The sequence below is a fragment of the Plutella xylostella genome, chromosome 28, assembly GCF_932276165.1.
Source record: "Plutella xylostella chromosome 28, ilPluXylo3.1, whole genome shotgun sequence".
NCBI lineage: Eukaryota > Metazoa > Arthropoda > Insecta > Lepidoptera > Plutellidae > Plutella > Plutella xylostella.
This window is the reverse complement of record NC_064008.1, coordinates 5,982,862-5,996,499: the sequence shown is the minus strand read 5'-3', so window position 1 is coordinate 5,996,499 and position 13,638 is coordinate 5,982,862. Positions and strand designations below refer to the sequence as shown.

Below are 13,638 nucleotides of genomic sequence, written 5' to 3'. Positions count from 1 at the left end.
AATTGGAATATTATCACGTTTGTATTGATTAATGTGAAATAGACATCTGCTAATTATCTTGAGAATTTTCCTCTTTCCAAGTTATAGTCACTCTTAGATGCATTTTTTAGTTATTATTTTTTTCAACATAATTATGACAATATATTATTGTACCAGCAGGCAATTAATAATCTGTTAAACTTTGAAAAATAAAACCTCGTTCTTTTAGCGATTTACACACAAATGTTGTATAGTTATGCATAACGATAGTTACTATGAAAACGAAACATGCATAATTCATTTACAAACTATTTCTATAGTAGATCATATCAACACAGACTAATTAAGTCACATATCAACTGATTAAGCGTCCAACTCCACATGCCCTAGAACCCACCGTGCGGATTACAACATCAGCTTTAACTTACGCGAAACGATTAAAAAACCTGTCAACCTACCGTAACTTCTTAGAACCTACCTACGCTACGACACATGCAGCAAAGGTTAAATAACAGTCGACTCTATAAATATTCATGTCTCCTAAAAAGTGGTATTCGAAGCACGAAAGACCTGCATACAGATCGCACACAATGCAGTAATGATATAGTTGGAATAAAATGGTCGGCTTACATAATTATTGACACAGTTGTTTAAACCAGACCTGATCGGCTCTTTCGTTCCGCTACACGGAGTAAAGATTGTTCTATTGAAAATGATGGAATGCGTTCTATTGAATTGTGAAGAACGAGACTCGGTCCAGTTTTTCGGATTCCGTGGATGGTAATGAGTAGGATGGGAATGGTGTCAGATCTGCATAGACATTTGGATTATTCTGGAAGTTTCTTGCTTACTTTTTTGCCGCTAACACTCTGTTGCACCAGTTCAGAATTAATTGAGGTAGTTTGGAGGATTTTTGCATAACGTTCTTCTTGCTTGGCTGGTCCAAATCACATTTGTATACTCACCGTTTTGAAAATATTACTAAGGAGCTATTATAAAGCATTAGCTTTGCTTTCAAATCTATCGCCCATTGTGTTCTTTGACAAAAGATTAAAAAGATAACGCGAAAACGATTCCAAGTTCCTTTTACGTTAAAAAGTCATGACGTCGCGTGATATGCCATGCTTCTGCAATATTATGTAGATTTGTCCGTAATGGCTACAGCATATTGCATCAAGTTCGCATTTATACTTTAATCGTATTAGTCTCGCCGACAGTTTGTTGATATAAACTGGTTGAGTTTAACTTTTAATTTGCTGTTCGTGCGGAGAATTGGTTTTCAACATGTACGTTAAAAATTACACGTAGTTTTAAAAATACAAGCTGTGAGCATGTTTTCTGTCATGTTGTCTAAATCTATGGTCATATGGTAATTTGTTTTCCTCCGTGCTATAAATGTGAAAGATCGCATGGACTAGGCCTCTACATGCCTGGGGATTTATTTTCGGGAACATAATTTCTACCTGTTGTTATCACCGGGATAAAAAGCTCCAATCAACCGAATGAGCCACTGACCAATGTCAACAAACTGTCAATTGTTCCTTTACAAAGATTCATCAGTACAATCTGGCGGCCGCTCACCCTTTCCCAGTGTATCTACACATCTAAATCATCTTGGCAATTACGCTATCAGTGCGGGAAACACGAGGCATTCTCATTAAGATTTATTTATTTATTTATTTATTTATGAAAACCAACAGCGTAACATAAAAAAAACTTAATCTAAGTAACATAGTTTGTGAGTAAGGCTAATAACAGGTCTTCCATTATAAGCTAATAGTTGGTGGGACAATTACATATTCTGATAACAACTAAAATTACAGAAGATGAGTATTTAGTGCTGGAACTTAATTATGTCCGTCACGAGAAAGACAAAGAAATTGCACGCAATGCAGCTGAGACAACGGAGGTTTTGAGACTAGTCGTAACGTTAATACTCTATATTGAAATGGACGTAATAATAACAGACATATCGAAAAGTTTGTATAACTTAATAATAGAAATAGGAAGCGCAGTTTAGATAAGAAATTATTTCAAAAGTAGTATACAAAATAATCAATAAGCAGAGTCGTACTTGTGCATAAATTAAAGAATTAAACTAAAACGATACCTAGTTGACGTAGCAACAGTTGCATCTGTGTTAATTCATTATGTTTATTCAGATGCCATATGTACTGATATTAATTTAACAAGAATATGTGTTTATTTAACGACATAATTCCATTCGTTCTTCGTATGTACTTGTTGCGTATCTAATTTTCCATTATACCATGTAAATTTGTCTGTTATATAGCATCATACTGCCAATGTAGTAATAATTAGGGGGAGAGCCTATTGTAATTTTGGACCCATCCAACAATCCGACATCAAATGTGCCAAAAAAACTGAGACTCTCTACTAGTATACAAAATATCATCCGGTCTCAGTTTCTAGTACGAAACAAGAATATTTCCCCTGAATAGACAAACATATTTACAAACTGAGCGCGCTCCGATGAAGTTGAAAACAAAATGGGACAGCGACAGACTTGCACGGCGGCGAATCGAAACTAGGCCAGTCCGTGGCGCTTCCAAACTGATGAAAATATGGATGAATGACACAACATAAACACTCGCGCCTCCTCTCCCCCTCATTGTAATTCAAAGTCAGTTCAATCCTGGAGGAAAACTGTCTTATTTATACAAGCATGGAGTAATGATGTTGCTGAAGAACCGATAGACATTTTTTACTTAGCGTGGGACTCACTCCAGGCCGATGGGTGGAGGAGCTACAGTTAGCTGGTAGTAGCTAGATGAGGAAGGCTGAGAACAGAGTGTTATGGCGCAATATCAATGAGCGGGGTCTCCGGACTGATGAAGATGATGCCTTCATAAGAACTATAGGTATATTCCTGATAATAAGGTAGTGATGGGTGATGGACGCTGTGATTGGTGACTGCGCGATGGCTTGCCTCAACCAATCCTTATCGACCATATTGTTCAAGTCATGAACTCATGTGGTATAGGTATATGTGGTCATTAACCACATAGCTGAAACTATCCTACACTCTGAGCTGCAGAAAGGAACATTTAGCTAATTTCGGCATTAAATCTATGTCTGTCTCTTTCTGCCAAAGCTATTTGCATTTAAATCGACATTAGCTTAAAGTCCCTTTCTGCAACTCGGCGTTACCTAGTTAGCAAACGATCGCATGACATAAGACATTAGCTGCAAGCGCACAGGAATGAAAAGTGTAGACAAGGTCAAGTAACACTCCGATAGTAAATCACATTTTCGCCGCTAATGGTGTCGAAACAGCGGAACCGTTGCGTTGGTTATAATAAAATCGGGCGAGGAAACCTTGAGGAAAAACTGACGTGAGCAACCTACATATCCGGTGGGCGAGTGGCGAAATGTGTTGCGTTCAAGCCTACGCGTTTAATGCTAAATCTATTCAATAGAAAGCAAAAGCGGATGGATTAAAGCGTGTTTCATCAACATTATCAGTTGATACTTGCTTACTGCACAAATAAAGGCTTCCACTTAGAAGAGCCATTATACTGTCCTCGGCTAGTGATACTTTATGTGTATAGATCGGTATCTGTTAAAACGCTGAATTTACCTACTTTTCTTACTGGTTATCATCAGGCTAGTCAGCGACTGACAACTTATCTGACTTATCAATCCTTTCACCACATTAGCATTCCTTAGGCCCTTGCCAGTCCCAAAAACGAATTATGAAATTCATAATGATAATGGTTTAATGGGCTGTTCGTTTCTACGGCACAGAGCCCAGAAAGCGGAGTGCCGGGCTAGCGGTACCACGGTACCGTGACCTCTGTGGTCCGCGGTAGCAGTTTAACAAACTTTTTGCTCGAAAAAAGAATCTGCTGCCTCAGATTTTGAATTTGGAATGACGGTTGGGAGGGGACTTGGAGAGGAGTTCTGTAATTGAAATATTCATGTGGCTATTTGTGTAAGCCACAAATTGATAGATATCGCCAGAATTTAAATAATCTATCAGTGCGTTTTTTTTTCTCTCGACAGAATATAATATATGTGTATTATGTGTAAGAAAGAATACGCTCATCGTTTCACTTTTTTCGAAATCTTTCCGCCGTATGCTAGTGCGGAGGTTTAAATAACTCCGGTAATGTGATTATGAAATATAACCTATGAGTACGTGAGAAATTATTTTAATAAAATAACACTTTCATTTAAAGATAGACCCTTAATAGTAAAAATTTACTTTTATTTCCAAGGCATCAATAATCTCAAATTCACCAGGTTCACAAAGGCTTCTAAGGAGAAATAATAGGATCTCTAAGATAAGAGCCTTTGTAGCGAGTATCGGATTAAGTCCTTTACATGTTCTCCTAAACGAGGGCATCCTTTCGTAAGGCTTGACGTATGAGAGGGCTGAAGACTTTCCATTCTAGTTTAATGTTGAAAACATAGAGTGCTTTAGATAGATAGATAGAATATTCTTTATTTGTACACAAGAATAGATTATACCAAGCTTAAATACAAACACATAGGTACAAAAAAGGCGGTCTTATCACTAAAAGCGATTTTTTTACCCGGTTGGGGTTTTACTGTGATACCACAAAAAACTTTAAACAATGTTTAACAAGTGTTTAAAACTAAATTTGATTTTGTAGGCGTTTGACAGCCCTACACAACTTCTGTTAAACACTGTCTATTTTTTGGGGGTAAGGCCCTTAGGGTTCAAAATGTGTTTTAGTTTAAATTTTTGTTCAATCCAGTTGTTTATGCATCATCGGTAGAAGTCTCAATAAAGGTCGAGTTATGATTGGAAAAACCTCCTCTACAAGCTTAAATCTGATAAAATCTACTCCTTGTTTCATACACTTTGAACTATCTACAAAAAAGGACAAAATTTGCAGACTTTAAAGCGTCCAAAACTCCAAACGTTTTAAGAATCCAACCGAGCTTTCATCGAACGAGATAACCGCTCGAATATTGAATTCTGGGAAAACATCATACGTTATTATAACTAGAAAGCTACCATAAATAATTTGAAACGTTACAACGATATGGCAGAAGATAGGCCCCTGAGGGCACTTGTTAGTGCGAATATTAATTGACCAATCGAAAATGATTTTACGACCAGCGTGTGTTAATAGAAACGGGTTGCTAATATCGATTCTATGATCAATGGGCACTGACAAAGCAATTGAAATTATTGTGAGAGCAATGAGGAAGTAACATAAATGGGGAGAAAATAAAATGAAAGAAAGTAGGTATACATAATATGACGTGAAATTATTATTTTTGGTACTTACTGGGGTCAAGAACTGGATTTATTCGTCTTTGATCAAATAAATGACAAAAATGTCTTAATCACATAACAGTAAAGAATCCGGACATGCAAAAGACAGCGCTTAGCTAGATATAGTTGTCTGCAAAATTTTACTGAAAAAGTACTTGTTCTTCCACTGGGCCTGATATCCCAGATGATTCTAAAGGACGCTACAACTTATAATACCATCAAAGTCCCAGGGGCTACTCTTGTTAGTGACACTCTTGTTAGACACATAGTTTCAGATCGCTGCTGGGCTAACTCCAACTCTGTCTAGTTTCATTAAAACTATCGATAGCATGACATTTCTCCTAAACTTCGTATTTCCTTCAGCTAGGTTAACCCCCAGAATATAATATATCCTGGGGCGCAATTTAGACGTGACAAAAGTTTTGCATCGCGCTTACTCAAATGACGCAGCCTCTGATGAAATACAGGCAGTTGATTGAAAATACGGGCGTATTACTTGAGATTACTATTTATTAGATAGATCGCACAACGCACAAAGATACACATGGAGCAAGAGAGATAGATATACATTTTTTCAGTGTTGACAATTCCATTGACAAATACTAAAGAGTGTTAGGTTTATATAACATTATTCTAATTCCAACACTGGCCCTTAAACCAAACACGATAGGTAACAACAAATTTACAGTTTATCATTAACACAATCATTATAATAACATCAACTGTTTTACAAACTTATAATGAGTTTCTTTACACAAGGGTTTAGTGAAAACATCAGCTATCATATCTGAAGTGCATAAATATTGAACATCAATAATACCATTTAATACATGTTCCCTTATGAAATGATGTCGAATATCTATGTGCTTAGTTCTGGCATGTAACATTGCGTTTTTGCACAATTTTTGCGCGGATTGGTTGTCATTATACATTTTAACTTTTAATGTCTTACCTAATATCCCATGCAAAAATTGTCGGAGAAACAAGGCCTCTTTACATGCGTCAGAGATCGCCATATACTCAGCCTCCGTACTGGACAATGCAACTGTACGCTGTTTCCTGCTTTCCCATGAAACTATTGACTCGCCCAGTTTAAACACGTAGCCTGTGTAAGATCGCCTGTCAGACTCATTTCGACCCCAATCAGCATCAGCATAAGCAGTTATCGATATGCCACCCTTAACAAAATTTAAACATAAATCTTTGTTACCTTTAAGATAGCGAATAACTCTTTTAGCCGCCTTCCAATGTGATTCATCATAGCAGTCATTGAACTGACTCAGATAGCTTACCGCATGTGCAATGTCCGGTCTAGTTCCAACTGCAATATACATCAGCGATCCAATCAAGCCTCTATAATCAAACTTTGAAATATCACCAGAATTCAAAGCTTTTGTAAGCTTCACACCTGTCTCCATAGGTGTGGCAGAAGCTTTACAATCCTCCATTTTAAACTTTTGTAACACACTCTCAATATACTTACTTTGATCAAGAGTGATCCTGTCATCATGTTTACAAAGTCTCATACCTAATATGTGGCTCGCTGGCCCTAAATCGGTTATTTCAAACTCCATATTTAATTTTTGTTTAATGAGATCCTTTTCCTTGGAATTTCTTTTTGTAAACAATAAAATATCATCCACATAAAGAGCTAGTATTGTTAATCCATGTTTACCTGACTTATGATAAACACATGGTTCTGATGAAGACTTCGAGAATCCTAATTTCTTACACAATACATTATTAATTTTGTCGTACCAAGCTTTTGCTGCTTGCTTTAAGCCATATATAGCCTTATTGAGTTTATAGACTTTACCTTCCTGACCCTTCATCACAAAACCTTCTGGCTGCTCCATGTACACCGTCTCCTGGAGATCGCCGTTGAGGAATGCGGTCTTCACATCCAAATGATCTATATCAAGGTCATATTCGGCGGCTAGAGCTAGGAGCGCACGAATACTCGAATAGCGCACGACAGGAGCAAAAGTTTCCTTATAGTCTATGCCACTTTTCTGTGTAAATCCTTTTGCTACAAGTCTCGCTTTATATTTTAATAGCTCACCATTTAGACCACGCTTCTTCTTAAACACCCATTTGCATTTAATCGGTTTCTGTGTATCAACCTTATCTGTGAGGGTCCAGCATTCATTGACAAGGAACGAATTATACTCATCTTGCATGGCCAGCAGCCATGAGTCGCGATCAGGACCGCACATCGCTTCCTGTACTGTCTGTGGCTCATCAGCGCTGCTGCTGTGCGTTCTGCTCGCAAGGTGCGCCAGCAAGGAGTCGTCATCGCAGTCCGAGTAACCCGTTAAACTGTCTTCACTGCTTGTTTCGTCTGGAATGTAAGTTTTATCCAAGGGATCATCCGTGTCACGTTCCTCTCCCTCGCTGTCAGAATCATTTACTGTTATTGTGCTGTATCTCTGTGCATTCTGCCTTATTGTGTCATCAGAATGTTCCTCCACAGGGATTATTTCCTCAGCAGTATCAGTATATGATTCTGTAGAAGGTTGAGTATTCACACTAGTACTAAGAGGCAATACTACATCACGGTTATCATCATGTGACACAATTTCTTTATAATATTGAGATTCAATAAATGTGACATCTCGCGCCTTTATTAATTCCCCTGGATTCTCAGGGTTTATCAACCTGTACCCCTTTGTGCTTTCACAATAGCCTACAAATATGTAGCGCTTCGCCTTGGGATCCAGTTTCTTCTTCAAGTGTTTCTGTGCATAGGCCACACAGCCGAATATGCGTAAGTATGAAACGCTTACCCTTTTTCCAGTCCATTTTTCTTCAGGCGTGTATCCTTTAACGCTCATGGTGGGTGATCGGTTTTTCAGATACACCGCTGTATTCACCGCCTCTGCCCAGTATTTCTGCTCCAGGCCAGCTTCCTGCAGCATACAGCGTGTCTTCTCCATTATGCTCCTATTCGCCCTTTCAGCAACTCCGTTCTGTTGGGGCGAGTAGGGCACCGTAGTCTGATGTACTATCCCATGCTCCTTCAGGTACTTCTGAAACTGAGAACACATATATTCACCACCATTGTCGCTGCGAATGACTTTCACCTTTTTGTTGGTTTGATTCTCAACAAGAGCTTTCCAAGTTTTAAATTTCTCAAATGCTTCATCCTTTCTGTTGAGAAAATACACAAAAGTCTTCCTAGTGTAGTCATCTATAAAGGTAATGAAATACCTTGACCCACTAAATGATGTACAGGGCATCGGTCCACATAGGTCAGTATGAACCAGCTCCAAGATGCCTGTAGCCCTACTGAAAGACTTTTTGGGAAATGACAACCTTGTTTGCTTCCCCTCTATGCATGCTATACAAGGTTCAATCTTTCTACTTTGATATGAAATGCCCGAAGCCATACCTTTCTTAAGTAGATCCATACTCCGATGGTTGAGATGTGCCAAGCGACGATGCCATACCCCTTGCATACCAGCAGCAGCTTCAGGTCCACCCTTCACTGCAGCCATGACAGTCATACTTTCCTCCGGCACAGAACTAGCTGCCGTTGACTGATTATGACTGACACTTAACTCTGTCGAGGCCGGCTGTGCACACTCCTCCTCCAAACCTGTAACACTAGAGGTACCTTTATCCACAAAATTGCATTTCAAAGGATTAGGTTTAGTATCCAGCTGATATGCACCATTACAAAGAGTGCCAGTAGCAACAACAACCCCATTGTCACTTATTTTACACATGCCAGAACTAAACACAACCTCAAATCCTTTCTGCACCATAGCGCTTACTGATAACAAGTTGACCGTTAAGTTTGGGACATAATACACATTACTTATTGTCTTTACATTATTGTCCTTCAATAAAACTTTAACTGAGCCTCTTCCAGCTGTATGCAACATGTTTCCATCAGCCAAATGTATTTTTATCGACTTTTCACTTATTAAGTCATACATTGCACTTTTGTTGCCGCACATGTGCCCCGTAGCACCACTATCAATGTACCACTGCCACTGATTGCTCTTGGTGCTCGCTGACAGAGCAAGTAGAGCTTTGGTTGAGTCCGACTTTGAATTCTTATTCGCAGACTTCGGACAATCCTTAATGAAGTGCCCCACTTTTCTGCACCTGAAACACTTCGGTTGTTTCCTAGCAACCAAGGCTGTGGCACCTTCAGACGACGACTCATCTCTCCGAAAATATTCCTGTAGCAGCTTCCCTTTAACAATTTCACTGGTTAGCTTCAGGTTGCTATTTTCCATGGCCATGATAAGCGGGTCGTAATCTGGAGTCAACCCACTCAGCATTATTACGGCAACAAAGTCATCATCTAGTTTTGATTCTATCTCGCTCAATTGCTCTGCGATTTCCATAATTTTATTTAGGTAATCTTCCATGCTCGTGCTCTCACTCAACTTGGTTTTGAATAAAGTTCTAAGCAGTCCGAGCCTGCGACATAAGCCCTTGTCCTCATAGGCTTTCTGCAGATTGGACCATGCTTGGTGCCCCGTCTCCGCGGTTCTTATGTGAGGAATGGCCGCAGGCGACACCGCTAACGAGATTTTCGCCAGCGCCTTCAGCTTCTTGTCGGCCGTACCCGTGTCAGACTTCACGCAGTCCCATAAGTCCTCGTGGATGAGTGCCATCCGCATCATAAATTTCCAAGTGCTGTAGTTCTCGATGCCTTTCAATTTGTCTATAGAGACACCTGAAAAATTTGTTGAAGACGACGTCATGTTTGCCGGTCGTCCGCCGGTATTAGGTTAAAACTTTTAACCGTATTTATGCTGAAAATACGCGAAAATATACTATAACTTTTAACAATCGCGATGCCTGGGCCCATAACCTGATGAAATACAGGCAGTTGATTGAAAATACGGGCGTATTACTTGAGATTACTATTTATTAGATAGATCGCACAACGCACAAAGATACACATGGAGCAAGAGAGACAGATATACATTTTTTCAGTGTTGACAATTCCATTGACAAATACTAAAGAGTGTTAGGTTTATATAAGGCCTTGGTCTCCTATTTACGCCGTAGGTCGCGTCCAGCGTCACGCCGTAGGCCGCGTCACGATGCTCACTATAGAAATGTACTGATGCGGTCTCCCTCACACGCCGACGTTTGGCGCGTAGATGTATGAGCATCGCGACGCGGCCTGCGGCGGTGACACTTGACGCGACCTACGGAGTAAATAGGAGACCCGGGCCTAACATTATTCTAATTCCAACAGCCTCAAGAGCGAGCGCGACGGAGAACTTCTGTCACGTCTTAATTGCGCCCCGTGCTAGCCCTTCAGGGGCAATGGATAGGCATACCATCCGGGGCACGCACTGCATACATTCATGATTCCATAACAGCTAAGCAAGGACGTAGAGGATTTTGAGAGGTGAATAATAAAATGTGTTCAGTTTCTGGAGCCGGAATTTTACCAACCCGGTTATGCCTTTAATTTTATTAGGTAAATGTAGTTTTATTTCCAATATAAATTTAAATTTATTAAGTTAAGGAATATAATTAGTGTTTAGTACATAACCTATTTTGTTCCACTGCTGGCGAAAATTTTCTCATCATGGTTCTTCAATACATAAATAAATACGTATCTTTACCTTTAAATAATAATATGTATTATATTGCAGCTACATAATTATATGCCGTCTCCTAGTTATTTACATACATTAAAAGTCTCCGTCAAAAGAAAATCCGTTCTAACCTCATCTCGTCAAAAGCAATTTCATGCCCTCATGGCGCGTTTTCAATAATAAATAACCAAGTTATCCACAAAGGACTTTAACCTTACATTCTCAGACATTCACATATTAGAACAGGTGGTCTGCTGTAGACAGAGAATTTTCTGGAAGACTGCACTCAAGAAGCCTTGGAACTATATCTTCGATCGAGAGTCCATCGAGTGCACGCACAGGGGGGCCACTCTATACATGACGAAAAACTAAGTTCCGGAGCGCCTCTAGTATTAAACGTGCCGATTGCACGACAGCTCTCGTTCGTTCGTTTTTCGTCAGTATAGAGTAACCCTCCCGTATGGTGCATTCACCCATAGCACTCGACTGTTGGCAGTCCGCCCGTGCTCTTACACTGAGCGTTTCTACGCTACGCTATTGCGCATTCGACGTCACTGCTCTGCTTTCAATGGCCACTCTTTTAGGAATGTTCGATGCGATCCTTTGTGTTCTTCGGTAAGCAGTAAGTACTGCAGTTAAGAGTCTGGCTACTGAAATGTAAACTTGGCAAAGCGCAACAAAATATTTGCGGTTGGAAGCACTGTTTGTGTCCGTAATTGAAAATTTTATCAGCGTATGACATATCGGCAGTATGGGCCAAGGCCTCTAGATCTTGACCTCCAGAAATATTATACAGAAAGGAAGACTGTATGTCAAAATTCAATGTCTTGGTGACATAGTAACGTTGTAGGTTGCTATATCACCAAGAAATGCTTATAAAGTCTTGCTTTTCTAAAGAGGCATCGAAACGGGTCATGTGGACAAAGGGATCTTTTTAAAGACTTCCGATGTAGATTATGTAATCAGTGGCATCTTTTATGAAACAGACCTTATTCATAAGCACAAAAGGCTAACCTATAAACGTGACCTAGGTCATACAATAACTGCCATTCATTTTAGCTGCATCTACAAAGTATAGGGATCGTAATAGTCGTTTATTAATACCTACTTTGCATACCTAGCACATTCTTGTATATTCTGGAATGGACAAAAAATATAGACGAATAAGGAACCTTTGGAGTTAGTTAAAAAACAGTCACGCTTTATTAAAAACATCCTATATAAATTACCTCTAAACAACATTACCTGCACATAGACATATAAATATGAAAGCTAAACATTAAACACGCATATTTTCGGTCTGGGATTAAAGCCGGAGTGAAGCCATATGTTAAGAGGTTTAAAGTTTCAATACATTGAATTCCCTCTGGAACCGCTCAATTTTCAAAAACGAATATTACTGGATGGATTTCGTAGCGAGCTTGAATATCAATTGCCCAACTTTGGAGCGCGGGATTTATTGATTCGCTTGGATTCATATCACAAAAGTTTGACTGCGGTTAAGCCCACAGTAGTATTAAACATTTTAAGGCTTAACACATTGGTAGTTTGCATTTCGAAAATGTTCACAGCAGAATGTTCTGACCCAGCAGCATTTCTACATTTCTATCCTACACCACGCAACGGTCCACCGAAACAATCGCTCATTCAACCAACCGAAGAGACGCAAACAAAACATATGCTTTTTGGGAGTACGAAACAAAAACGCATCACACATGAATGAGCTACAAAGCGCAGCACTCTCGTACTGCTTTGTTGCTTTCCCTCTTTTAGTGAAATGCCTGGGGACATGGGACACTCCTAAATAACGCATTGTTCGCTCTCTTTCATAGTTTTGGGCTTGTTGCAGTCAATGAACTGTACCTCTACTATGCCAGATAAGAGTTACGCTTTCGGAGAACAAAATACCTACCTACATCTGAAAAATTATGAAATAATAAATCAATACGGCGACAATAATGTTGACGAAGATTGGATGCGGTGTCTTATGGTGATGATAATGATGGCATCAAGGTGCTATCGCCAAATATCGTTAAAATTTTAGTATTATGTGACTCTTAGGGCGCCTTCAAATTAGTCGCTAATTGTCGCGCGGCTGCAGCGCTGCAGCAGCGCTGCAGCCGCGCGGCGATAGCACCTTGATGCCATCATTATCATCACCATAAGACACCGCATCCAATCTTCGTCAAAATTATTGTCGCCGTATTGCTGCTGTCTAAATTCCATATAAATTATTAACGCGCGACTGCAGCGCTGCTGCGGCGCTGCAGTCGCGCATCTTTTAAATTACAAAATTTATATGGATTTTGACAGCCGCGCGACAATTAGCGACTAATTTGAAGGCGCCCTTACTTTGGCTATCTATCTCACAAAGCCATTGGCGTATGTCGAATATTCGTGGAAGCTAAAAGGTCATAAGTAAAAAGTTTACAAGTTAAATTTCAATTGTTAAAAAATATACCTGCGGTGTTGCCGAATTTATAACGACCGCGATGAAAGTACACGTTGAATTATAACAACAAACTCAAAAAGGCAATAATAACAGTTCATATTTATTGTAAGCAAAACCCACTTTTAAATGTCTCTATAACGGTTATTCCGACTTTGTAACAGGTAAACGTTGTCAGATAACTTTGTTCAGAGTATTATCGTGACAGTTTAATGTGGCCACTGTGGCAGTTTTAAAGTAATATCATATTATTCTTGTTTATTTTCTCAACACTCCATGCAAAAATGCGAAGGAATATTTCATACAAATTGCAAGCAGCAAAAGGGACACTCGCGAAAGTCGAATCTCAGGAGACTTGTGGCTCA

At 39.4% G+C, this 13,638-nt stretch overlaps 2 protein-coding genes across 2 annotated transcripts in view; both read right to left on the bottom strand.

The window, feature by feature from the left end:
* The window catches only part of LOC105393462, a 124,194-nt gene that overhangs the window by 84,376 nt on the left and 26,180 nt on the right, over nt 1-13,638 (bottom strand). The gene's annotated exons all lie outside the window — the stretch shown is intronic.
* Nucleotides 7,976-10,249, bottom strand: LOC125490908. The gene is made up of 2 exons (XM_048631389.1): nt 8,906-10,249; nt 7,976-8,084 (listed from the first exon to the last, which is right to left on the bottom strand). Exons 1-2 carry the CDS (start codon nt 9,970-9,972, stop codon nt 8,075-8,077), a joined length of 1,077 nt encoding a protein of 358 aa, XP_048487346.1. The 5' UTR covers nt 9,973-10,249; the 3' UTR covers nt 7,976-8,074.

Coding starts and splice junctions, on each gene's coding strand:
- LOC125490908 (XM_048631389.1), bottom strand. CDS start 9,972: ATGACGTCGTCTTCAACAAATTTTTCAGGTGTCTCTATAGACAAATTG.